The 27,547-nt window shown below is 37.6% G+C and overlaps 1 protein-coding gene across 5 annotated transcripts; it reads left to right on the top strand.

The window, feature by feature from the left end:
- Positions 1–7,679: 7,679 nt before the first annotated feature.
- LOC149251240 (uncharacterized) lies at positions 7,680–16,635 on the top strand. 5 transcript variants are annotated; one of them, XM_089459314.1, is made up of 2 exons: positions 7,680–9,057; positions 9,573–10,172. In XM_089459314.1, exons 1-2 carry the CDS (start codon positions 7,896–7,898, stop codon positions 9,632–9,634), a joined length of 1,224 nt encoding a protein of 407 aa, XP_089315440.1. In that variant the 5' UTR covers positions 7,680–7,895; the 3' UTR covers positions 9,635–10,172. The 5 variants fall into 5 exon arrangements, with proteins under 5 accessions (XP_089315440.1, XP_089315439.1, XP_089315438.1 ...); XM_089459313.1 differs by lacking the exon at positions 9,573–10,172 and adding an exon at positions 15,979–16,635 and having other exon boundaries at positions 7,682–9,057; XM_089459312.1 differs by lacking the exon at positions 9,573–10,172 and adding an exon at positions 13,115–16,063 and having other exon boundaries at positions 7,685–9,213.
- The last annotated feature ends 10,912 nt before the right edge of the window (positions 16,636–27,547 follow it).

Below are 27,547 nucleotides of genomic sequence, written 5' to 3'. Positions count from 1 at the left end.
ATTTGTTAGGCATTAGTGTTAGTGTTTGACATAATTAAAAAGGTCTTGTTTGGAAGGTAGGAGATGGAAGAAAAATAAAGTTAAGTAAGGATCCATGGACAAGAGGTGATGACTTTAAAAGGATCTCCTTGAATATGGCAGTGGCATTGAAGTACAAAGGCATTTTTTTACTTTATGAAGTGGTTGATCCCAGAGCTAATGAGATGTCTCTGAGACCTTAGAAATTAGCTAATGCACTAGGCTTATTAAGGAATCTAGCATGGGAATGGACACAATTTGTCTTGTCACGTACACATAATGGCATTAGACTTAGCGGATACTTGGAAAAACTCATGTAGAAGATGAACAAAGAATGTGGTGTTGCAATGATGAAACTAGCTTTTGAAGTGATGGTGACACAAGAAGTAGAGTCAAGCCATTTTTAGTGATATAAAGTTGTTTGGAAGTGGCATTGTCCTTTAAATATATGCATATTTCTATGGTTGTCACTAAATAAAAGGATCCTCATGTAGGATAATATTTAGAGGCGAGAATGGGAAGGGCCTACAAGATGCTCACTCTGCTGTGACAATAAAGAGTTAGTGACACACATATTCGTGGATTGTGTTTTTTTGCAGGAAGTGTGGAGAATGATCTTGTTTAAGGAGGCCTATGCAGGGACATGGTTGGGTAGGTCATTAGGGGAATGCCTAAGAGTGGACAAAAACTCCAGCCTTGGTGCATCTTACCAACCTTCTAGGTTTGGTCCTCTAACATATTTGGTTACACTAGAATATAACCATATTTAATAGTCAAGCCCCAAATATACGATATATGGCACACAAAACAAAAACAACAATGAAGGAACTCATCATAAACAATATAAAGAAGAGGCTAAAATTCCATTTGGGCCCAAGATAGATGCTTTGGAGGCTTGGGCCTTCTTTGATGGAGCCAAAAGTCATATCAAGGATGTATGCAGGGCGAGCGTTTCTTTTCACCTGAACAACCATCACACTCTCCTTCCTAGCCCGGGGCTAGGGCCTAGAACTAATAATAAAGCATAATTAATTGGGCTTTGGATTGCCCTTGACTTTGTAATGTCTAAGTAGATGAAGTGCTTACAAATATTTGAATCCTCTTGAGTGTTTATTCATTGGTTATTGGGGATAAGAACATTACACAACTTGGCCCTAAATCCTTGGCAATAAATAATTCACCAATTACAAGATTTTTTTGAGGAGTTGGAGGTATCACATATCCATAGGGAACACAATGTTCATGCAAACAAAAGATCAAAGGAAGCATTACTCTAGCCTATAATACATTTAGTGATTATAGAAAAATTCATTGATGTCCTTAGGGTGAATGCCAACAATATTTCCTGAAATTGAAGTTGTTGAAATTGTTGGGACCTTGCCTATTTTTATGTTTTCACTGTTTTAAGTTCTAAATTCTTAGAATGCCATAACTCTTGACAAACTTGTATCAGAGGTTCTAATTGAACAATATTTTGTATACATTGATTTCAATGAAATTACAAGTATACAATATCATATGTGGGAAAAGAAATCTTAATAAGATAATATAATAAATATTTTACATAAAATTTTTAAAGTAAGTATATTAAAAAGTTATAATAAATAAATTTAGTGGTGTAATTGCATAAATTATCAACTTTGAATATTAGACTGCATTAATGGCCTAGCAAGTAAGCCTCTTGATTTGATTTTGAGTGATTTGCATTTTGTTCACATCATTTTTATCTTATTTGACATTTTTGAAATGTTTTTTTTTTTTTAATGTATGTGTGGGGTAAATGTATCCTTTCATTAATTAGATTTCCAAAAAAAGGACTAAAATCTAGGAGATTCTTGAGACTAGCAAGCTTCCTACTAATAATAGATAATTAGAAACTAATTACAACAATCATGACTACATAGAAATCCTTGAAGATTCAAGATTTTAAGGGGGCAAATGCCTCTGGCAGGAGTTTCCCCGAGTTAACTAATTTTTCACCATCTTCTTGGATCAATGCCTTATTGATCTTGTTGCATCATTTTTTGGCTTCTTTGTCTCGTTTGGAGACCATCTTGAAATCCTTTATGTGAACCCCAATATCGATCTATGAAGAACTCAAGCCCAATTGGTCTTTTTCCTTACTTCGAAGATAGACATTGTAAAGAATCCCAACCTAATGAGCTAGTATGTCCTTCAAGTCTTTTCCATGTCATTCTTCTGTAAGGACAGTAAGTCATGGATCATCAAGGTCCATGTCTTTTGGTAGGGATTATGCTTCAAATTATTTTGCTAGGGAGCTAGCCATTTCTTGTGGTAATGTATTTTGTTGGTGCTCTTCAAGAGAATTTTGCATGAGCTCTATAGGATTTAATCGGTGTTTATGGGATTTTCCTTCTGTTAATTGCATGATTGATTGAATGTTTTCTTTCTCTAAATACTCCTTCAAAGAGGAGAGATACTCAAACCTATTTATGAATCTAGAGATCTGGTTAGGATTGGAGGTGCCCCATGGACTCACATTTCTTCTTCTTTGGGGGACTTTTCCCAAATCATCTGGCTCTTTCGAAGAATGTTGTTCTTTAACCGATTCCTTGGTATTCATCAAACAATCCATAATAAGATGCCCATATTCATGACAATGTCTATATCTAAAGGGGACATTTTCATAATATAGAGACTGCTTCCAAACACTATCTTGATAATAAATATATATGGAGGCTCAAAGAGGTTGGGAGATATTCATATAGACACAGGTTCAAGCATATGATGTGTACCTCCCTCTCTTAGTAGCATTTGATACTTTGAAAAAGTTACCAATGGCATTGTCAATGCCTTCAAGGTTTTCCTTCTCCCAATTTTCCTTAGGAAGAGAAAAGAGTCGTACCCACACCAGGGTAGCAAGGACATCTTCCTTCTTTGGATTATACCGCTCCTTCCAAAACCGCATGAAGAGCCTTGCATTGTTAAACAAATATGACCCTGGTTCAAAATCCCTCGATGTGTCTTCCAAGTCAGAGAAAATGACTACGAAGAATCTTTTCTCCTGTAGCTCCAATTCTATTTGACCCTAGAGGTTCCATTTATTTCAGATCTACCCAATCATAGACTTTTTAGAGGGCCATAATCTAATGAATTTGAAGATCATATTTTGGATCTTTCACTGCTTTTGGCAGGAAACAACTTGGATTTCTAGCTTGCCAAGATGCACCCAACAAAGGTTTCATTGCGAAACCAAAAACCCCACTTTGTCCAACTGTTCTATGGAAATGATTTCAAAGATGAGGAGATTGAAGGGGAATACTAGTAGATCCAAAATCATTATGAATTCCAAAGACAATATATCTAAAGGAAAGGGCAGCGCCCGTTCTCGTGGAGCTGAGCATGGATGACTATGTAGAAAAAAACTCTAAAATTGTGGAGCCAAAAACATTCTAAGAATAAATTTTAAAATGTTATTCATGTTGTTTAACATGTAAAAATTAACTTCTCCCTAATTTTAAAAGAGAAAATATTTCTTGGTGTTTACCTTCCCATTTTCATATATTTTGTATAACCTTTCTTCTCATAATTTCTTTTTATTGTTTCTATTTCTCTATTTTATATCTCAATCCATATAAATTTATTCATAATTATGCTATTTACCCACTTTTCATAACATGAGATATTAAACATTAAATAATTTAACACTTTAATTTCCTCTATTTTTTTTTAGTTGTGGTTCACGGACACCCTGGTCATCGGACACCCTGGTTATCGGGTGGCCGTTACGTCCATGAAAAAATGGTCATCTGGTCATCAGACACTCTGGTTATCGGGTGGTCGTTACGTCCATGAAAAAATGGTCATCTAACCCACGGAAAAGAATCTAGCCCCCCAGCCAACAACATGGCCTAACCCCAAAGGCTTTGGGGAGAATGGACCCTGTGACCTCCCAATTGGCAAAACACTCATTTGACCAACTAAACTAACCCTTGGGGATTACACTTTAATCTCCTCTTATTTCTTTAAATTAACTATATATTATTGTTTTCAGATTTTCCCTTTTCTTAAAACTTTCTTGTATATTACTTCTTAATGCAAATTTAAGCATTGGCTATCTGTCTTATTCTATTTATCACTTTTCAAATAACTCCCTAAATCCATGTTTTCTTCCTCCTTTTGAATTTATTTAAATAGATCTTCACCAAAATCTCATTGTTGTCCATAGTTGGCATTTTACTATTTCTATTTAATCGGCGTTCTCGTGCGTCAAACTATATTAGGTAAAATCATGTTTTAGCTAGGAGAATCTAGTAACTAGTGGTGTGTTTTGACTTCTAGAACATGTTATTAGACATGTTTACACTTGCTTGATCCCACCTCCTTTTGATCTACTCGGTTCCCATCCGTACAAGAGTATTGGGGTTGAGTTTGTGAAAAGGGAGTGCAACATTTGTTTGCGTGAATTTTATGGTATTGTATTATTTTACAGTGAAAGATAATGATTTCCATTCTTTTTTCTATATATAGAGATTTCCATTCTCTCTTCAATTATTTTTCTCATAAATGTTCCTATCTAAGTTTCTAAAACTAGTTCAAAAATATTTGAGTTTTGGGTTATTTGTTTTCTTGTGTCAAACCTTTATTTTATGGTATTGTATTATTTTACAATAAAAGATAATGATTCCTATTCTTTTTCTCTATACATAGAGATTTCCATTCTCTCTTTATTTATTTTTCTCATAAATGTTCGTATCTTAGTTTCTAAAACTAGTTCAAAATAGTTTTGAGTTATTTGTTTTTGAAGTGAGTTAATAAGTGTGGTAAAGTTCAATTTTTTATGTGATGTAAAATTCTATTTTGATTTTTTTTTTTTAACATGCAAGTCTTTTTAAATGAGCCAAATTAGAAGTTCTTCTCAATGAAATAGAATTATAGATTTCATATAAATATGAGAAAAATTTTAATGGAAAAAAACATTGAATTTATCTATTAAGTAATTTATTTCATTTTCTCTTAATTTCATGGAAATCAAAATGAAAAGTTTATAAAGTGCTCATAAAATCTAAGTGTTACTAACCTATGGAAATTGAATTATATGAATATGAGAAAAAATTTAATGGAAAAAATATTGAATTTATCTATTAAGTAATTTATTTCATTTTCCTCTAATTTAATGGAAATGAAAACGAAAATTGTATAGAAGTGCTCATAGAATCTAAGTGTTGCTCATGTATGGAAATTGAATCATATGAATATGAGAATAAATTTAATGGAAAAAACATTGAATTTATCTACTAAGTAACTTATTTCATTTTCCCTTAATTTCATAGAAATCAAAATGAAATTTGTATATAAGTGCTCATAGAATCTAAGGGCTGCTAACCTATGGAAATTGAATCAAAATGAAAATAAAATTGAAGTGCTCATAACCTTATGAAAATCAAATAAAAAATTTAAGTGTATAGATTCATCTTAATTGAAAATAAAATGGAAGTGCTCATAACCTTATGAAAAACAAATAAAAAATTTAAGTGTATAGATTCATCTTAATTTCGGATGGATCAAATCTCTTTTCACTCTAAAAAGAAGTTTGCATCTTAAGAGATTTGATCTCTCCAGGCTTGGTAGATCCAGAGTTGAGATAGATCTAGGTTAGTCTATCTTCTCAATTATATTCCATGTTTATACCATGGTCAATACCATGAAATTATTTCTAGTGAATAAAAATGTTTCCAATTAAGATTACTTTTATTTAATTTTAACCTAATTAAAATTACAAATCTCTCCAAATTGCACTGCACATCTCTACCACACTTGGTTAGAAAGCGCCTCTGAATACGATTAGATCCTTATAAAACTACAATTAAATTATTATAAATCTCCTAATTAATAACTATCACAGCGACTAATTAAATTAACCCTTTAAAATACAATTAAATCATTATAAATTTACAATTAAATTATTATAAACCTTTTCATTAATAACTATAACTATGACACTGACCAATGGAATTAACCCTTTAAAAATTATAACTATGACACCAACTAATTGAGTTAACCCTTTACAATAACTTTGACTCCCAATCAATTGAAATAACCCACCCTTTAAAATAACTTTGACTCCCAATCAATTGAAATAACCCTCTAAAGTAACTTTTGATTATCTTTAATGACTCTCCGTAAGTATTAAGACGTCTAAGTAGCTTTTGACATGAATACGTTATTGTTACGACAGTATTTAATGAGAAGGGTATATGCCGAATTTCACATTTATTCGGTAGAATGTAAGCAAAGAATTGGAGAGGTGTGTAGAATTCATTACCCCTGGCCATAATTAATAATTGATAGTACGGGGATTCTCTTGATGATATGAAATTAGTATAGTATTTCTTAAAGATATTTTGTCCTCATGCGGACTTAGCACGCTCAGTCACCTCAGAGTATGCGCCTTCCACAAAAGTGCTAGTGCTAGTGCAGTGTTGTCTTGTGTTTTCTTACATAACAAGGGACCACCCCATAGAATTTGAACGCACTTGCTTAGGAATATGTTTGTTGCAAAGATTATGATCAACATAACATCATCTTTCCTTGCAAAGAGAACTACATGCCAAGTCACGGGTGTTCCTTGTATGCTCTACCATTGTGTTTCCCGTGTCTCCATGTTGTTGAATAGACCGCATGTGCATGTGCATGTGCATGTGCTGCTGCTACCTCACTCACTCACTCACTCACTTTTGATAGTGGACAATACACCAATGGAGTGGCCTAGTGAAACTTGGAATATGAGCATTCTTGACAAGACCCTTAATGAGTGCCACCTTATCATCCTCCTACTCCTAACTCACAACTTACCTTAGCTTAACCTCGAGTAAAACCCCGCAACCCCACCACCCTTCCCGGTTAGATGCTTTCAATTTATGTGGTAAGAAGGAATAATGGTTAGCTGGACTTCTCAAACACTCTACTTTGACATGACATGACAGGTGAAGGTGAAGGTGAAGGGCTCCACCAGGTATCACACTCACTCACTTTAACCTTTTTCATATGCATGCACGCCATGGACGAACGAACAGTAATGTTAATGGTAATGCCAATGCCAGTGGCAGTCAGTCCTAATCATTGGGGTCGGTCGCTCACTCACTAGCTCCCCGTCCATTTGACATCATACTCCACTAAACATTGTTTTGGAATTGGTATCATTTCCAAGAGAGTAGAGAGAGATCACATGGGGAAGGCCAAAAGAGAGTCATGTGGCTGCCTAGTTACATCACAAAAAAGAAAGAGAGAAATCTTTGTTTGGAAGTCCACAGGTGGCGGTGAAGGCACGGTAAGTGGCGCACGGTCGCAGTCACTGTAGGCAGAAACACAGGCAGACCGCGTACCACCCGCCGATGCCACGGATAGCCGTGGGGGTCGTGGCCCCGCCTCTCCACCAAATTCGCGCCGCCGGGTCCCGCAGCGAGCGCTCGTCGTCCACGGTCCGGTCATCCGCCAGCGGTTTCTCGGACATACGATAGTCGGGCATGAATATCGTCATTTAACCGGCTATAATATGGATGGAGAACGGCGCGCAGTGCAGTCAACTGGACGGGACGGGTCCGGTTGGCTGGGCTTGGTTACACTACTGTGCGCGGTCGACGTTGCTATCCGGGTGACTGTAGCGCACGCTTTTTCTTGTCTCCGTGCCTCGTCCTCGTCCTGTTCCTGCGACGTCGACCGCGCTGCTATGCTTTTTTAATTTCTCTCCCCCTCCTCACCGATTCTCATCATACAGGCCAAGCCAAGCCAGCAAAGGCCCCCGTCTATGTTCCGACTGCGTACAGGTCAGGTCCCATGGGGAAGAAGACGCGTACAGAAAGGAAGTCTTAACACTGCCTGCAAACGGGAAGGGAAGCGGCAGCAGTTGGGGGAGGATGGGCAAGCTTGATTCTTTGGAGAAGCCGCTCCAGAGACCGGGAGGAAGCAGTAATAATAATAACAATCACAATGCAAACGGGGATGTGTTGACGTTGTCGAAGACGCCGGAGCGGGTGAAGCGCGATGAGTGGAGCGAGGGCGCGGTGACGACGCTCCTGGACGCATACGAGTCGAAATGGTTGCTGCGGAACCGGGCAAAGCTCAAGGGAAACGACTGGGAGGACGTCGCCCGCCATGTCTCCACGCGGGCCAATGCCACCAAGTCCGTCAAGACGCAGACCCAGTGCAAGAACAAGATCGAGTCCATGAAGAAACGTTACAGAGCCGAGGCTGCCACCTTAAATGGCAACAATAGCAACGTCAACGCCTCTTCCTGGCCACTTTACTCCCGCCTCGATGGCCTGCTCCGTTGTCGAACGACTGCGGTTGTCGCAGGCGACGCCAATCCGAATCCGAGCGCGAACGCGATTGGAAATCCTCCCCCTGATTTGCCATTGATGGAGTCTCCACCTCCGCCTCTGCTTCTGCCTCCACCTCCGCCTGCCGTAGAGGAGCGCGAGCGGCAGGCGGAGGGGCAGGGGCAGGGGCAGGGGCAGGGGCAGGGGCAGGGGCAAGGGCAAGGGCAAGGACAAGGACAAGGACAAGGACAAGAACAAGGACAAGAACAAGAACAAGGGCGAGGGCAAGGGCCAGGGCAAGGGCAAGGGCAAGGGCAGAAGCAGGAGGAAGTGGAATTGGCCCCGCTTGAGGCGGCGGTGGCGCAGGACAGCAACCAGGCAGACGACGGATCGAACACGATTCCCAATCGGAAGGAGAGCGCGGCGCTGGACACCGACACCAGCACGCCCCGCAGCAAGATCGCCCACGCGCCTTGCGACGGCTCAGGGAAGGGTGTGGCGAATAATTACTCGTGCAAGCGCCGCAAAAGCTCTGGCGGCGGTGGCGGCGGCGGTGGAGGCAGCAGTGAAGTGGCCGAGAGCATTCGCTCCTTTGCGGATTCCATTGTGAAGCTGGAGCAGGCGAAGATGAGACTATACAAGGATTCCGAGCGTCTTCGCGCGGAGACGGAGGTCCGGCGGGGCGAGATGGAGCTGAAGCGAACGGAGATTATTGCTAAGACGCAGCTGCAGATCGCCAGGCTTCTGTCAGGGAAAAACGGTAAGCGAAAACTCACAGATAAGAATACGAATACGTCGTCCACGACCCTCGCCCTCACTACTGCACCACTATCCCCTGACGCCGCAGCTCACGCGCCCCCTCCTCGCTCTCTTCTTGGGAAGTGAGAAAAGGATACAGAATTTAATTACAACACAGGTGAGCAAATGTTGTTTAAAGGTAAAACAAAGAAACACGCATTGAAATTTCAATCAGGAAGGCCCAAAATTGTAAACACCAATTTGCAGTATAATTCCCTTTATGCCCCAAAAATGACCCATGTTGTATAATTCAATTAATCTCCAGTAGCTTTCTTAGCTTCAGGTGGCAAGAAAATATTGAATTCCCCTCAATCCCAGAAGAACGTTACTTTTACATTCACATTCCTTAGTGGGTCTCTTAGATTTCAATCACAATAACCCCTTGAACTTCTCTGTAATCCATTTGATTTTGGTTTTCGAGTTGGCTGAAATGTAAATCAATGCATAGGCACTCACGTTCTCACTCTGGCTTGGCAGGTTTTGGGGTTTACGAACCGAAGGCTGTTATGTCTCAGATAAATACCTCTAATCAAGTTTAATAACACATCGGTGCATGAATAGTAATACATATAGGTCCAAGGTTTTGGAAACCAAATTTGGGTGTCGGCTTTAGCAGAGATGTGTTTTATGCTTTCACTACATCTCTTGAGCTGCAAGCATGTCAGTAAATCGCACAGGTTAATTGGACTTGCTTGCTATGTCGTCCTATATCAATATGAAGATCGCTCCACTCCTGATTTTGGGTGCTACGGAGTTCATTCAGGTACCATCCTAGATCCCTCAAACCACCCTGGTCTCCTTCATGTGTACTGAATCTCTGAGATAGCTGGGTTGGTGGAGCACTGTGCCGATTGAGTTCAAGTTTAACTATGCCTGCAGCGTACTGATGCATGGTCGCAGGAAAATGATTCTTTAGGTCTCAAATCCTGAATAGTCCAGATATTGTGTCATGTATATTAGATCCATGCACGATGCAAATCCCCAAGAATCAAGGACAATCAGGTGGCATGTTGATGTATAAACGCAAGAATTCAATGAAAATTTTGAGGTTTCAATCCTGACAGACCTTTTTCTGTACACGATTTCAGTAATCGCTCGTTATTGATTTCCATGGATGCAACATAAGCTAGACATTGATTAACTCTAAGAACAGTTATGTAAGAATTTCTGGATCTCGTTTACCGTGGTCTATGTCTAAGAAAGATTTCAGTAATGATACTAGATCCCAATTTAAAATGTTTGGGAATGCTTATCAGACATGTATTGCTATGCTGACAGATATTGTTTACATAGGAAATCTATTGGTTCATATGAACGTCACTGACTGTTACTTGCATCGAATGCATATACCACTAAACCAGTTAACCAGTAATCTCACAGAGCAAGAGTTCATCTATAATACCCCTTGGGCCTTTTAAGGGAAACTAAAACAGTACATCACCTCTTGGTATTTTGAGGAGTTGGGTTAGGACGTTTCAAGATGAAACTGCTTAGTCAAACACATACAGTCTAGATTCTAGAGTGTCACTTGAATACTCAGGGAAACGGTTCTGATTGGTGGAACATGGCAAGAATTAACATTTATTTCCAAATGTCGCTAGAAACTAGAATGCCAGTATAACAGCACTTTGGTAACTTCATTACTTGCTGAGATTAGATTTGTAGAACCATTGAGAGCCTCGTGAAATTTCAGACCATTACCTTCTGAATGTAGGTGTACAACCTTATATGCATACTTCTCTGAAGAGCCTTGGTAAATTCAAGTAATTTTATTAAATCGGAAGGGCATGAAAAGTGTACACGTGAGACAGATGCTGCTTATCCCCAGCTTTATAGTTACCAGCCATGAGATAAGGAGTATAGATTAAAAACTTGAAACCAGTTAAGGAAGTGGTGCTATTTATGTTTGAGTTGTCTTCTGCCCAAGGATCTTTGAGGATGGTCTTTCAATGTATTTCTGTTATTTCATTGCCCCAAATGGCAACTTAGAGCTTTCAGTCACTGCAATCTGCTCAAGGATCTTTGAGGGTGATCATTTAATGTATTCCTGTTATTGCATTGTCCCAAATGTCAATTTAGAGCTTTCAGTAATTACAATATAGTTTCTCTTGTTTTTTTGACTGCAATAAAGCTTCATTAAATGGACGTAATTTTGTACAAAAATATTTGTTGCTGTTTAAAATAAAAGGAACTTTGAGAGCTGTCCTCTTAATTTTTGAAATTTGACACCATTTTAGATTTTTTGTTCCTTCAAATATGGTTTCATTTCTCCTCATTTCAACATTGTATCGTTCACATTAGCCATCTTTTCAATTATATGTCCATTTAATTGTACTTTGCTTTCTGAAGCATTACTATGCACAATCTAAACACTGAATGTAGTATCTGTAGCACTCCCGGATCCACAATGAAAGGACTTAAATAACTGGAACTTCTAAAATTGCTACATAGCTCCTTACATTTTAAATGTTTTAATTTCGTGGGAAGGTGAGATGAATCCCATGTGGTGGTTAGTTCTCTTCTACAGGCTCCTTCAAATTAAGTTTCAAGTCCAGTTAAGAACATCTCAAACAGTATTATGTCTTCAAGCCCATATTATAATTTTTCGTGGTCTGATTCTGAGAGCAGGTCTATTATGGAAGTTGACAACTTCCATGGAATATTAAAGCTATTCCAGAGATACATGTAAACATAGGCAAATAGACTGAGCTTTTCATTTCCAGTTGGAGAGGGATTATTTTTGGCCAAGGCCAGCCAGTTAATCCACTCTGGAACAGAGTTTAGATTTCAGTTTTGGATGCCAGCACAGAGTGCCTATGATCCTTTCCCAATCAGCAGGAGATGTTCAAATAATTGTCAACCAATTGTTGTAATTTAGATTCGAGGTGTATTCATTGCAATGTATCCCCCCCTCTCGGTGTTGAATGCAACTCTGGTAAACATATTTGGCATTTGTGCCAAACTTGCCACTCAATTCTAGTATAGCTATTCCGGATACTGTTTCAGGCATGTGTCACCTGTTTCCAAGCCATCAATTTACTTCATCTAATATATGGCATCTTGGTATAGCTATTAGGTATTTATTAATTTTCCATAGGAAGGGTATCTTTGGATGTAAACATGTCCTACACTGTGATATGGTAAAGATTTCAGGAATGAAGGATACTTGAGGAGAAGAATCCGGAGTTATCTTTTCTAACTAAAGGCTTGTTATAATCTAGTTCTCTCCCGAGGGAGATCCTTAGAAAGCTCAATAACTTGAAGACATGCATTTTCGTTCAACAGATGTGATGCAAATTCTGAGAGATACCAGATGCAAATTTCGAGAGATGCCGAAAGAAAAGATCACCAGATTATTGTTTAATGTAAAGAGAACAGAATTGGAAGAATGAGCTGTGAACAAATGGCAATGGGAATCAAGTGGTTCTAATTAGCTACTCTGAACCTAACCAAATAGTAAGTTAAATAAAAATGGCAAGCCATAAGGTACAAAATATTTGCAAATTGGAATTTAGTAAGGTTTGTTGTATAGTTCTGCACAAAACTTATGTCCTACTGAAAGAGAAAAATGATGGATCTTCCTGTAGCTCTTGCAGGTTGCATGTTAAGAGGTGAATATGTGGAAATGTTATGGGTTATAAGAGGGGAAGACCTTGCCTATCTTTTATGGGTTTAATTTGGCCAAACATGATTCTTGAAGATTACATGCCTGTTATTGTAGAATATTAAACCTTAAAGTTCTACCAGTTCAGTCTACAGTTGAAGGTCTGCCTGATTGCAACCCAAAGGCCTGTTAAGCTAGTCAGATATGTAATGCGCTTATGCAAAACCTAATTTTGGGTTCCTTGGTATTATTCACCATGAACGAGTCTGATCCAGTTTTTATCTTTTAAATTTTTCATGTTTCATGTGGAGGTTGTGTCTGGTAACATTAATGGTAAGGAGTGTTTTGACTCCAGTATACGTTATTATGTCCTACTGAAAGAGAAAAATGATGGATCTTCCTGTAGTTCTTGCAGGTTGCATGTGAAGAGGTGAATATATGGAAATGTCATGGGTTATAAGAGGGGAAGACCTTGCCTATCTTTTATGGGTTTCATTTGGCCAAACATGATTCTTGAAGATTACATGCCTGTTATTGTAGAGTATTAAACGTTAAAGTTCTACCAGTTCAGTCTACAGTTGAAGATCTGCCTGATTGCAACCCAAAGGCCTGTTAAGCTAGTCAGATATGTATGCGCTTATGCAAAACCTAATTTTGAGTTCCTTGGTATTGTTCACCATGAACGAGTCTGATCCAGCTTTTATCTTTTAAATTTTTCATGTTGCATGTGGAGGTTGTGTCTGGTAACATTAATGGTAAGGAGTGTTTGGACTCCAGTATACGTTATTATTATTAACAAGATGAATTTAGGAAGCAGTCCTCCTTGAGGTCTGCTAAAGACCATATAAAATTTCTTGTATGTCTGAAAAGTATCATTTTATTCTTGAGATATCTTTCCAACTTTAGTTGGTTCTCATAGCTTTCTCTTTCCCGTTCATCAAAATAATCACTATGTCTAATGTAATACAAATGCGACTTAATATGGAACCTTACTGAATATTTGAAAGGAAACCCTTTAGAGTGGTTTTCTATTAAATACTTCGTTGTTTGCTCATGTTGCTTACCTCCCGTATAGAAGTCTGCTTGAACCCCAGGGTCGGATTTTATTTTTAAATTTTTCTAGTTGTTTGTTTGTTACTTAAAAGTTAAAACCTCAATAATTTATATAAAATCCGTTTATGGCCTGATATTCCATTTAGACCATTGTTATTCTAGGGCTTTTAAGGGTCATTCAGTGAATGATGGTAAGATAACAACGATGGAGAGATTGGGATAGACTACAGAGATGATTGAAGTATTTTATCATGATGAGGAAATGTTAACAAAACGATCATTTGGGGAAACAAATGAAATTGAAGGGTGAAATATTATTTGCCATAATATTTAAATTAGCCTACGAGCTTCTAGCACTTGTTTTGATAAAGGCACTTAATTTTCAGGACGAGAATAAATTAATTGCTGGAAAGAGTGATAAGAAAGAGAAACAGTGGACTTGGTGTGAACTAAGAAATAAAAATAGTCAATGGTCACCTGGAAACGGTATCACAAGATAAAAATAATTTTGATGGATGGAGGTGTGAATGAGGGGAGATGACCAAGCAGGCTTTTAGGATGTATGGTAGATTGAATGGAAAAATGATGCTAAGGCTCTTAAGTTCTAAATTTGCGGGGAAAATTACATGGACATTCAGGATTTATGAAAGGAATAACCTAGATTCCTGTGGATTAAGCTTCATATTCAGGCTCCCACCAAAATCACATCTTGACTCTTAGAGGGTTGCATCTGAAGTTCAGATTCAAGTAAATGTCTTCTAGAGTCTAGACACCTCAGATTCCAGAGTTATCATTGGCATAGGCTTTTTTTGTATGGATCTTCTTGCTTTGGTAGTGATGCCATCCTCAATACACATTAACTGCAACAGTAGCAACAGTTATGATCTACACTTTGGTTTGCAGACCGCTCTTGATTTCCTTGAACTTTTGATATGATGTTGATAGTGAAGTTTGGTGGTACCAAACGCTGTGCATTCCAAGCTGATCAAACGTGACTATCCTTATCCCAATTGCAGATTCCAGGAATACACTGGAATCTGAGGGACTGTAGTGAGGTCAATTGTTTGACCTTGCTGCTGTCCATGGGATTCTGGGCATTTGGGATAAGTTCAGCAATCAAACTGTGGTTCTTGTCCTTAGAATCGAAAATCGTTTTCTTTTCGTGTGTACATTGATAAGATAATTTCATCACTGCCCTAAAGCAGTGCTATGATAGTTAAAGTGATGTAGTAGGAAGTTATAGCTTCCTAAGAATGGGGGCAAATGATTGTGGACATGGTATCATCCAAAACCCACTTGTAGCCAGCTTGGTCAGATATTGTGGATGAGGGTGATGATGGCCAAGCAGAGTTCTAGGATTGATTGTGGCATGATATGTCTTCATCTCATATAGCCAGTTGTACCCCAAAACCCACTAAACAGTAATTGGGTGTTTTCTTTATCTGATTCCTAATAGGTGGTTTATTTGCTTCTGTAAGCAAACAATACAATGTCTTCTTCATCAGTGATACCCTATGACTGAAGATTTCCAACATGGGTTCGTAACAAATTTCCATGCATTAATCAATCATAAAGAACATAACGTATAAGCGTTGGATGGGGTATCTCAGCGGAAAGTTTTTAATATATCACAATGCATTCTTGGTGCCTTAGCCAGCTCTTAACCATTATAGTTATTTACCTTGGAGTTTATATTTGAATTCCTATTAAACGATTACAAACATTTGCTCCAATAACAGAGATTCAATCATAATATGGTAATTGACCAATCCCGTAATAGCTTAAATTGTATTAGCATAGCATTTTTTTTTTCAGATATATGTTAATGGTTTTATTGAATCCCTTCATAAGAAACAATTATGAAAATCATAGTAACAAAAGGAAGGCCCTTTTTTTTTGCCATTTTTTCCCCTTGTCATCTCAAAAACAAGATGCTGGAGTGGCGGCTGGAACAATCTCTAACCTGGATTCTACCTAATTTTGGACTGAAAATAGATTTTTGCTTGTTTTCCTCAAAATTCTTTATAAATCATACATTTAGTTTTCTTATTTTCAAGATATCCATGCTGTAGCAGAGTTCTATTTCTTATCTTTTTAACCATAGCTGAGTCATTTTGTTTGTCCATAGTTAGTGCCATTTTCTGCTCTCTTCATCCTTATTTGTAAGCTGATCACCCTACAAAACCTGCATACTTATCTGCTCTTTGTATTGCGTTATTTGTTCAGGTCAAGGAGTTGACTATTCACCCATTGTTGGAATTTTTGGGAGCAGAGCAGAACTTCTATCGTCAATGCTTGGGTTCTTGTACCATTGTTGAAAAACAGAAAGCTTAACATATGTTACGGACACCTTTACTTTTCACCTAGATAGAAAACCGGTATCAAGTTCTTATTTAATCTACTCTTGTGATTGACTTACAGAAAATCCATTGTACCAAGGTAACTGCAAGACCGAAGTTGATGTTATGTTGGAGATAAAATAGGGGCAAACTTTCAAAAAGTGCGTTTGCCTTCGATTACTTAGTCTTGCAGTTGGTCTTGTAAATTAGTATTTTATGATTGTGCAGAGTTTACTCTGCTTCTGCGAATTCATTACGCAATAATTGCGCATGAAATAGACCATCAGTATATAAGAGTATGAATTTGACTGTTATAGTCAAAGATCACTGGTCGAGCAGGCACATAATTGTAGTAGAATTAAAGAGTTCCAGTAGGGATGCAAATCCCACTCATGGCAAATTTCTTTGGAATTGATTCAATCAAATTTGTCAGTAGTGAGGTAATGGTTATCTAGCATGAGTTCCTGTAAAAATATGTGGAGTGCAGTTGCATTATAGCTGCTGCATGTAAAAATGTCATCAATTGAACTTATACTTATTTCCACTCTCTTTGTGGTCTTTGTTAATTTGCCAGTTAAACATTAAGTATGAATTTCTGTTAGATCTAGAGGACAAAGTTTCAGTCACCACATCTCATGACACAAGTCCAAACCATGAAAGATTAGGACATGTCTGTTTGTAGTTCGTGTGTTAGAAACTCAAAATTTTTCAGAATTGGGTATCTGAATAATCATGGAAAGCTTGTTTTCAGGTGGCAGTAGACTTTTCTGCATACAGGAAGCGGTGGGTAGAGCAACTTTCTACAAGTTTGTTTATGACCAATTTTGACAATCAACCATGGCCGGACAACTAGTTCGCCGTTGAATGTTTTTCTTGTCAGCTTTATTTATGGACGATTATTATGGTTCTAAAATATATGAGAACATAAACAAAGGATAGTGACCGCTAATTATTCGGAAGCAGTCTAGTCAATCAAAATTATGCATGATATGTATGTATAAATAGTGAAAACAGTATCAGGAATAAAGAAGTCCCAACCAAGAGGTACGCCGATATAACAGTCCGTATAATTGCAAAGACAGATGAGTCAAATCAAGCATTACTAGGAGGTAAGTGGAAAGAATAGATCAATGTTGAGACTGTATCTCTCCTCCAGCTGAGATTAGATTTCCCACCATGATGAGACACTTCAATCAAGCGTTATGACAAGATAAGTGGAGGGAATAGATCGATGTCGGGGCTGTATTTGTTCTCCAGGTGATATTAGATTGCCCACCAAGATGAGAGACTCAAGTACCCTGTGACAATGTCCTATTATAACATCAAACGGATTGATGCTCACTTCTTATGGCCGATAGAATTTGCGAAAGGTATGCTCACAGCTGAAGTGGATAACTCCATATTTAACGCATATGAAATCCATGCAATTTGAGATTGAAAGTTAGGGTTATCATATTGTCTTGGATTTGGACAAGGAACATTGTCCTAGGAAAGCCTTTATTGAAATGCATGGAGATAAGGGAAGACCCAGGGAGAATGCTTATCAACAGTCTTATGAGAAGCCTTGATTGAAAGGCAATGCATGGAGATAAGGGAAAACCCAGGGAGAATGCTTATCAACAGTCTTATGAGAAGCTCGACCTGCCTTATGAAAGGGAAGTCACCCACAACTTCAGAAGAATGTCTTGATTGAAAGGCAATGCATGGAGATAAGGGAAGACCCAGGGAGAATGCTTATCAACAGTCTTATGAGAAGCTCGACCTGCCTTATGAAAGGGAAGTCACCCACAACTTCAGAAGAATGTCGACCTCTCTCAATGGGAAAGAGTTGAGAAACTTATACAAGTATTCTGAGGGAGTTGAAGCCCACCTAGATTGTTTATGAGGTGTGTCACCCATCTCTAGTAAGAAAAGAAGTACAAGAACATAGAAGTTATGAGGACATATACGTAGATTGAAGGACATTGTGGGCAGTTGTATGGCTCCACTTAACTGTCTTTAATATGCAGAAAATGAATCTATTTTATATTTTAGCAGATTTCTATGTTATATTTTAGCAGATTTGTGTAGAGGGGTTGAGGTGGTTTGATGGGATGGTTGGGAGGTAGGTCTTGTACTTCTTGAATTCAAAACTGATGAGATTTTGGCTCATTATGACAAGGTTACAAGAGTAGGCATCCCCAATGAGTCTCACAACACTTGCAAGGTTTTTTGTGGACATTTCAGCTTTGCTAAGTTTTTTTGTGGACATCTCAGCCCTTGCTAAGTCTTAAGCTACCAACTAGGCATTGGCTTGTGTGCTGTTGGCGATAGCTTAGCGGTTATAGTGGCAACCAGTTGGATTTGAACTTGAACCTTGCTCAGGGAATCTTGGCGAGTTATTGATTCATTTAGATTTAAAAAAAGAAGAAACAAAATTGTGTAGAGATCTATAAAACTTTGGTTGGTTTTCCTCCTTTATAAGATAATCTTTTAATCGTATCTGTAGGAGGGTGATGCACTATATAAATGACTATGGGAGGATGAAAACAACTAAACACAATTATAATATAATAAGTTGGCATAGATTCATCTTAACTGCATTATAATTCAATGGATGAGGATGAACACAAATAAAAAAAATTATAATATAATAAGTTGGCATAAAATCATTTTAACATTTGGAAAGTTGAATAACAATTTTTTTGGGTTCCTTTTGATGTTTAATAGATTTAATATTAAGATGAATCCATGATGTTTTTTAATTTAAAAACAAATAAAAAAAATTATAATATAATAAGTTGGCATAAAATCATCTTAACATTTGGAAAGGTGAATAACAATTTTTTTGGGGTTCCTTTTGATGTTTAATAGATTTAATATTAAGATGAATCCATGATGGTTTAATTTAAAAACACCATCAAGGTTTTGTGTATGCAACATGGGGTTTCTAGTCCATGGATGTCGTGTTATTTGCAACAACAGTGTATTGAGTTTCACCTTTGGTCTTTGACGTCCATGGAAGGGCCTTTAAAAACAACATCAAGCTTTTGTGTATGCAACATGGGGTTTCTAGTCCATGGATGTCGTGTTGTTTGCAACAACAGGTATTGAGTTTCACCTTTGGTCTTTGATGTTCATGGAAGGGCCTTTTTCCTTTCCAACTCTAAGCTTCAGGATTAATGAACAAGTTTACTAGTTTAAATAACTTACAACAACTAGGCAAGTCATTGAGTATACATTGAATAGGAAACTCTATGAATGTTGTTGGTAGGTCAATGTCAACATAGATAAGTTGACATGTTTGATTTCTTTTGTATGGCTTGAAGTGCCATGCTAAAACGCAACATAGTGTGGGTTTCATCGCAAAAAGGACATGGAATTCTAATGCCCTGGGTGGAAAAGGGTCCACCCTAATACACTATGTGGCAAAAGATGAGGTTGTGGGTTGGGATGATAGGACATTCACTTGTTAATTATTTTCTTTTTATCTTAATAGTTTATTAGTCGAGGGAAATGGGTTGTTGACAATGAGTCTCCTCCCAACGCATGGGCGTGAAGTCTTTGTGTCCCATGATCTTATAAGTGTTTAGTATCATTTGTTGTATCCTTTTCTATTGTAGTTCCATACTACACACTAGGCCATATCAACTAAGATTGGAGCCGTTGTCTCTATGTTTTTTTTTGGTTTCTTCTTGTACTTTGGGTCTACATAGTGAAAGGCAGAGGCATTACAAGCCTAGTGCTTTCGTCTATATGAGTGGATGCCAACATTTGAATAGTCATATAAAAAATAAATTGGTTTGAGAAGGGGCTTTAGACCTTTGTGACTTGTTCAATAGTAAATGCCTAACTTTATATCTGTACCTTAAACAATACATTTAATGAAAATAACAACAAAACATTATAGAAAACAAGCATTGACCTTATCCATAATTGTCATCACAGTACATGTAAGAAGAAGAAAACCATAACTTAATTAAAGCTAGCATAGATCGGTCTTACCTCCAAATTTTTATATCATCACAATACATGTAAGAAGAAGAAAATCAGAACTTAATTAAAGCTAGCATAGATCAATCTTACCTCCAAATCTATTAAGTGTTGAGAGGGATTAAAAAGAATGAAATGCAAATTTCTTGGTGCATAAAAGATCCATAGATGGATCTAGTGTGTGCTTATCCTTATCCACAATTACCATTGCAATACATATATGAAGAAGAAAACCGTGAATTAATAAAAACTTTTAATGTACCCATGCTTGAGTACACTAGAAATCCAATTTCTTGGATACCATTATTTAACATGCAAGAAGATCAAGAATGATATGGGCATTGACACAAACACATGCAAATAACCATAAACAAATTATTCTATGCAATGCTAGTATGTTAACAACACAATATTAAAGAAATATTATTCAATGTAAACATAATGGAAGTTTAACACAAAGGACATATACAACACTCGTCTTTCAGAAGACATCACCAACCAATTGCAAATATTGGATGTTCCACCCAACCTTGGGCTCTATTGCACTTTCACTCTCTACAATAGACCACTCCCATGCTGAGATTATGTTTCCACAAGAATGAGTTCCTAGGTCTACACTATCATTCCTAGACAATTTACTCCTAAGCTTTCTCTGTTCACATAATTATTCAATAATCATTGTTGTGATGGTTTCTCAACCAATCCAATAACAATCTCAACTTCTAACTTTCCTCTTCATCTTGCACAACCCAAGGAAAGATGTCACTCTCTTTGCAATGTAGCCCCTCAACGTATTCCATTTTCCTATAGGGCTCCAGTGTTAATGGTTAGAAAACACATTCCTAGAAGCTACAAAGAATCTTAACCATGGGTAGTTTCATTAGCAATGTGAATGCATTTATGCACTAACGTATTTTTCATATGTTAGAATAATAATAGGTTGCAACACAACCACTAACAATGACCCTTACATGGACCTACTCCTCTCCAAGAAAGCTAGAGCTTAAAAAAATAAATGAGAGAATCCATGAATAAAGCTTACAAAAAACCAAGAAGGTAAGGGTAAATATGCATATGCTTTCAAGGCACCACAAGGGCTCCCCAAGAAGCTCACATAAACACGTTTTTTCATCCAAAATGGGGGTGATAAAATATAAACAAATTAGTCTAGTCTCTTAAGCCAACCCCCCTATCTCATGGAATTATGACCCCTATAACTCTTGTCCCTATTTGCCTATAGTGGGGGATTTGTTTTATCAATAATATTCAAATCTGTTACATTTATAGGTTCATTATATTTCCATCATGAACAAACATGCATTATTAAATCGGGGTTTAAAATCCAAGGTATCACACATTTCCCTTCTCCATATTTTAGCATTGTCCTCATTGCTCAACACCATTCAGGTGTACATATATATACAATTTATATATAAATTCAAAAGTAGGTGTGGGTATGCTTCCCACATACATCATCTAGCTCCCATTCACTTGTTTAGGGTTGTAACATGTCCATAGACCTTTACCTACTCTATGACTTTTTTGCAGAGCATTGTGACCTCCTTTTATAGTGTATACACTAGATGTACTAGGAATTCTCCTTTTGAACTCCAATTGAATCAACATGCAATCAATGACATAGTTAGGATTAACATACTTTCAACAAATACACATGAAATACATCAACACTCTCATGAAAGTAGACAATGCAAACGTGCATGCAACTAGTTCTATCATGTTCAATATTTCCAATGGACCACAAAATTTAGCTATCAACTTAGTGCAATTGCTTAAATTCAATAAATTTTTCTTTGATTTCACTTTCGAGAATACATGCACTCCCACCTTAAAGTTTCTAGTTGTCTTGCTCTTCTTTGCATAACTTTTTTCTTTGTTTTGAGCTACTTTTAAACTCCGTTTAATCTTAACCATTTGATCTTCTATCTTGTTGAGCAATTCTAGCTCAAGTATTACTCTATTGGTTGGGTTGTTTTCATTACCCAGAGTATTGCATTTTATGCCCTATAAAGCTCAAAATGACTCATGTTCAAAGAAGCTTGGTACCCATTATTATTGACAAGCTCAAACAAATCTAAATAATCTTCCCACTTAGATGACTTATCCATCACATACATCGTCAACATGTCTTCAATCACTTGATTTATTCTTTCTATTTTCTCAATTGTTTGGGGATGATACGCCGTGTTAAAATTCAGAATTTTACCAAATCCCTTATATATTCCCTACAAAAGTGTGATGCGAACTTTGGAACTATGTTTAAAGCATTTTTTTGTGGTTCTCCATGTAATCTAGCAATTTATTTTATGCATATTTCCACATTATTAGTTGCTTATGACCGAGTTTTACTAGAATAAAATGGGGAGCATTTCTTAATTTATCCACCACCATTATTATTGAGTCATGTATCTTTGTTGTCCTAGACAATTTCTTTATAGAGTCAATTGTTGCAACTTTATACCTCCAATATCCACCACCACCATTATTGAGTCATGTATCCTTGTTGTCCTAGACAATTTCTTTATATAGTCAATTGTTGCAACTTTATACCTCCAATTTGGAATTGACAATAGCTATAGCAAACCAGTTTGGTGTCTATGCTCAACTTTCACTCTTTGGCATTCCATACACCTAGTAATATAATTAGCTACATCACTTTCCATTTTTGGCCAAAGGTATTGGCTTTTCATTACTGCAATTATTTTATGATAACTAGGGTGACCTGCATATGGAATATTATGCATTTTTTTCATAATTAATTTCCTCAATTCTTGAGAATTAGGGACATACACTTTACTTCTATACACAAGTATGCTATCTTCTTGTAGTTTCTACTCTCTAAATTTGTATGGTCCTTCCTCTTGCTGCAAATTGTTTGTTCCCTGTAGGCACTGCGAGTCTATAACAATAATGTCTAGAGTCTACTTTTTAAATCTGATGTAGGCATACTAATATGTATCCTTTTATGGAGTGCATTTACAACTTTGGTTTTTTTGTTATTTATCCATTTGATGTGTGTGATGCCAAATGCCATATTCACTCAAGACCTCCAACAATTTTGTTTATCTACCATTTAAAGTTGGTTGCTCAAATAAATATTTCATACTAATATAGTTTGTCTTTAGATAATGCTTTTACATTTTCAATTATGTACTATGGCAACAAGCCTCGAACCATGTGTGGCATAATTCCTCTCATGTTGTATAAGATCTTTGGACTATGACATATACATTTTGAGTAAGCCCTCCACCAAGTACTTAATTGCATACATTTGTTCACACGACAAAATCTCTAGTTAGATCAACAATCATTAAAGTATGTGCACTGATAAGTAACTTCTTTAGTAATTGGAAACTTGTCACATTCTCTTGTCCATTCAAACTCGATTCCCTTCTTTTGTAAACAAGCGCTGGAATGAAAAATCCTTAAAAAACTTACTATAAATCTCTTGTAGTATCTAGCTAGTCCCATGAAATAATTTATTCTTGAAACTTTCTTTGTTTTGGCCATCCCTTAATGGTTTCAATCTTATTTAGGTTCACCTCTGTGCCTTCTTCTAAAATCATGTACACCAAAGAGTGAATTTCTCTTTGGTAAAATGAACACTTAGCTTGGCATAGAGTTGATTATCCTTTCGTACTTGTGGTACCAATCATAAATGATGTTCATGCTCTTCTGTTGTCCTGAAATAAATGTCTCTCCTCCAAAAATATACTAACAAACATATTGTTAAGGTTATGTCCTCTTAGATGATTCTAGGTTAATTAATCATGCGAGAGCATCTAAAATGTTTTGTTTGTTTTAAAGAGCTTTTGGATGACCAATGTTACAAACAGTTTGAAACATGGGCTTAAACTTTAACACTTGCCAAATAGAATGAAAGGGTTGTTTATTTGTTTAAAATACTTAATTGATTTTAATTGAGTGAATAACAGAGTCTTAAAGAATTACAACTTATTAAATATTCAAACTGAATATTTAATTGATTATAAGAAGGAATGCAGATAAACAATGTTTATCTGCTCAACAAAATGTATTTAATTTAATGCAGATGGGTGTGACAATTTATTGATATAGAGGAGTTTATAATAACATACAGTTTTATAAACTAATATCTAATTATTATTTATAACTTCATGTAGGAAATCTGTGTAAGTTAACCCGATATTGCAATATAAATTAACGCAGAACACTATAACAAACTTCTACTATCAATTTGCGGAAGCTTAAAGATCGAGCTGAACAATATAACCAGGAGAAGAAGAATCAATGGCACAATACACATGAAAATACTTTGGGGAAAACCTCAGCTAAAAACCGCACATTATTGTATTATCATACATGGTGGAAATACGTAGAAATTATACAAAGCCTCAGCGCTCACAGCTAGCCAGTTCTCAGTACAATCCTCACAGAGGCTCACAGACAATCTTGGCTTCTTTCGAGCCTTCTTCTCTGCCCTCCAAGCTCCTATTTCCTTGTTCTGTTCCTTGTGGATGATTCTCTCTTACCAAGTGGAAAACTCTTTCGAAACTGCGCAATCCTCGAGGATAAATCCTTGATTACATGCATGAGTTTTCTCTTTGAGAAAACACATGCAAATGATAGTACATTTTCCTTGACATTAATCTCAACTGGGTCTTTCTCAAAATAGACACGCATGAGTTTCTGATGAGGGAATCTTCAGTTAACTGGAGTAGCACTAGTTGAGTGCATGCATGCATCAATTCACTGTTAACTGAGTGCATGTATGCATCAACTCACTGTTAACTCAATATTAGTTCTTCAAATAGTTTGGAACTAATTTAATTGGATTTAACTCAATAAACTGAGTTAACTAATTACAACTCAAATATAATTCAACTTTATCTCCTTAATTTAAGGGATAACTCTTGCATGACTTCAGAAAGACTTCTGATTTGAATTTCTCCAACTAGTTAATTTAAAATAAATACATTAATTATTCCCAAGTCACTGTAAGACTAAATTCGATTTTAATTCACAATTTAGTTCAAGGACAAATTAAATTGGAATATTCTTGTTGCCATATTTCAACACTCCCTCTCAACAAGAAAGAGATTATCTACCACTCCGATTCTGTCTCTATGGAACTCGAATTTACACTTTGACAATGTCTTTGTCAAAATGTTAGCGTCTTGCTCCTCTGTCGAAATATACTGTAGCAACATGATCTTCCTTGCTACACAGTCTTTGAGATGATGATACTGGATGTCGATGTGCTTGGACCTATCATGAAATATTGGATCTCAGAGAATTTGATACAACTCTGATTATCACAATAGATCATAGTTGGATCCATCCTCTGATCAAACAAACCAACTAGGATTTTCCGCATCCAAATGGCCTCACATGTTGCCTCACTTGCAACCATGTATTTTGCCTCTGCCAAGTTGAGTGCAATCGACCTCTATTTCCTGATGTACCAAGAAATTGCCGCTGACCCAAGGCTGAAAATCCCTCTTGATGCGCTCTTCTGATCTGATGGACTCCCTACCCACTCTGCATCAGTGAAGCCCTGTAGCTTCACTACATCTGTTCGTTTGTACCATAATCCATATTGAGATGTGCCTTTGAGGTATCTCAATACATGCTTTGCTGCCTTTCAAAACATCTTGGTAGGCTAAACCATCGCTTGACTCAGCTAATTCACCACAGCACGAATCTGGTTGTGTGTTCACTAAGTACATTAGTGAACCCACAAGGTGCCTGTACATAGTAGCCTCTACCAATTTTCTTGAAGTAGCAACCTTCTGCGTCCAGTTACCTGTTAGAGGAGTCTGCATGGGCTTGCACTTCTCCATGTGGAATCTCGTGAGTATCTCGTTGGCATACTTGCTCTGAGACACAAACAAATCCCCATCCTTGTGCCACACTTTCATGCCAAGGAAGTAATGCATGAGACCCATGTCTTTCATCTCGAATTCTCTTGCAAGGTCTTCCTTGCAAGACACAATCAATTGATCATCACCAGTCAATATGAGATCATCAACATAAAGTACGATGATAAACAACTTACCTTCCACTACGATGTGGTATAGGTTCACATCCGCTTCACTCTTTGTAAAGCCCAACCCAGTGAAGTAGTTGTCTATCTTGGTGTACCAAGCACGAGGTGCTTGCTTCAGCCCGTACAACGCTCTCTTGAGTCAACACACATGCGACTCACGATTAAAGGTCTCAAAACCTTCCGGCTGTTTTATGTACATCTCTTTCTCAATCTGGCTATTGAGGAATGCAGTCTTCACATCTATCTGATAGATCTTCTAACTCATCTGTGCTGATAGTGCCAACATAGATCTGATACATGAGTACCTTGCGACAGGAGCAAAAGTCTCATCATAGTCAATCCCCTCGACCTGTGAAAAGCCACGGGCAACACATCTTGCCTTATGCTTCTCCACACTACCATCAGTAGCTTGCTTTACCTTGTAAAGCCAACGGGAACTCACAACTAACTTGTTCTCCGGTCTCGGAACCACATCCCAAGCACTGTTACGAACTATGGAGTCATACTCTTCCACCATAGCATCAACCCAAATCGGCTGTTGCACTAATTCCTCAAAGGAAGATGGCTTGGTCTCAACACATTCTCCAGCAAGGGCCATGTATCCAGTGTACCTCTCAGAGGACCTCCTCTGTTTGCGCTGAGAAGATGGTGCTCCCACATTCTCTCTCACATCCTCCAACAATCTGTCAGTGTCTTTTGTGCGCTTCTGTCCATCTCTGGAAGACTCTGCTTGAGTGGATGTCTCCACTCTTAAAACTTCTACATGTAGCTGCTCCGCATCAATCTCGGGCTCCTCCTCCTTAGGAACCAATAGTTCCTCCACAACGTGTAGTTGGAGCTCCCTCTCGAGGGAAACTCACATGGCCTTCTGTTAATAAAACTTGAGATCTCTGCGAACCACTATCCTCCAACTGGTAGGCAAGTACACCTGCTAGTTGTGAGGTGTATCAATGTACCCCACAAATATCTCCAACTTTGCTGTCAGCTCAAGCTTCTTCTGTGCATCCTTTGTCACATGGCAATATACCGATGAGCCAAAGATCCCAAAGTGACCCACATCTAGTCTCTTACCGGAGAAAGCTTCCTCTGGTCTTCATCCCAAGTATGCGGTGCGGGCTTTTATTCTGCAAATAGACCGCTGTGTTGCATGCCTCAGCCCACAAGTGAAGTGGCAGGCCTTGGTCATGCAGCGTTGCCCGTGCTTACCCTACAATAGTTCTGTTTTTCCTCTCGGCCACCCATTCCGCTGTGGGTTATGAGGTGTTGTCAACTCTCGTTTAATTCCTTTCGCTGCACAAAAGTCCTTAAACTCTTGAGAGACAAATTCTCCATTGTTGTCACTTCTCAAGGCCTTGATCTTCTTCCCTAACTCTTTCTCAACCAAAGCTTTGAACTCACAAAACTTTGTGAAAGTTTGGTCCTTCTTCTGCATGAAATA

Source organism: Pinus tabuliformis, chromosome 7, assembly GCF_031772625.1.
Source record: "Pinus tabuliformis cultivar Carrire ecotype Pingquan chromosome 7, CPIR1, whole genome shotgun sequence".
Classification (NCBI taxonomy): Eukaryota; Viridiplantae; Streptophyta; class Pinopsida; order Pinales; family Pinaceae; genus Pinus; species Pinus tabuliformis.
The sequence above is the reverse complement of the archived record's forward strand: the minus strand, read 5'-3'. Positions and strand labels throughout refer to the sequence as shown.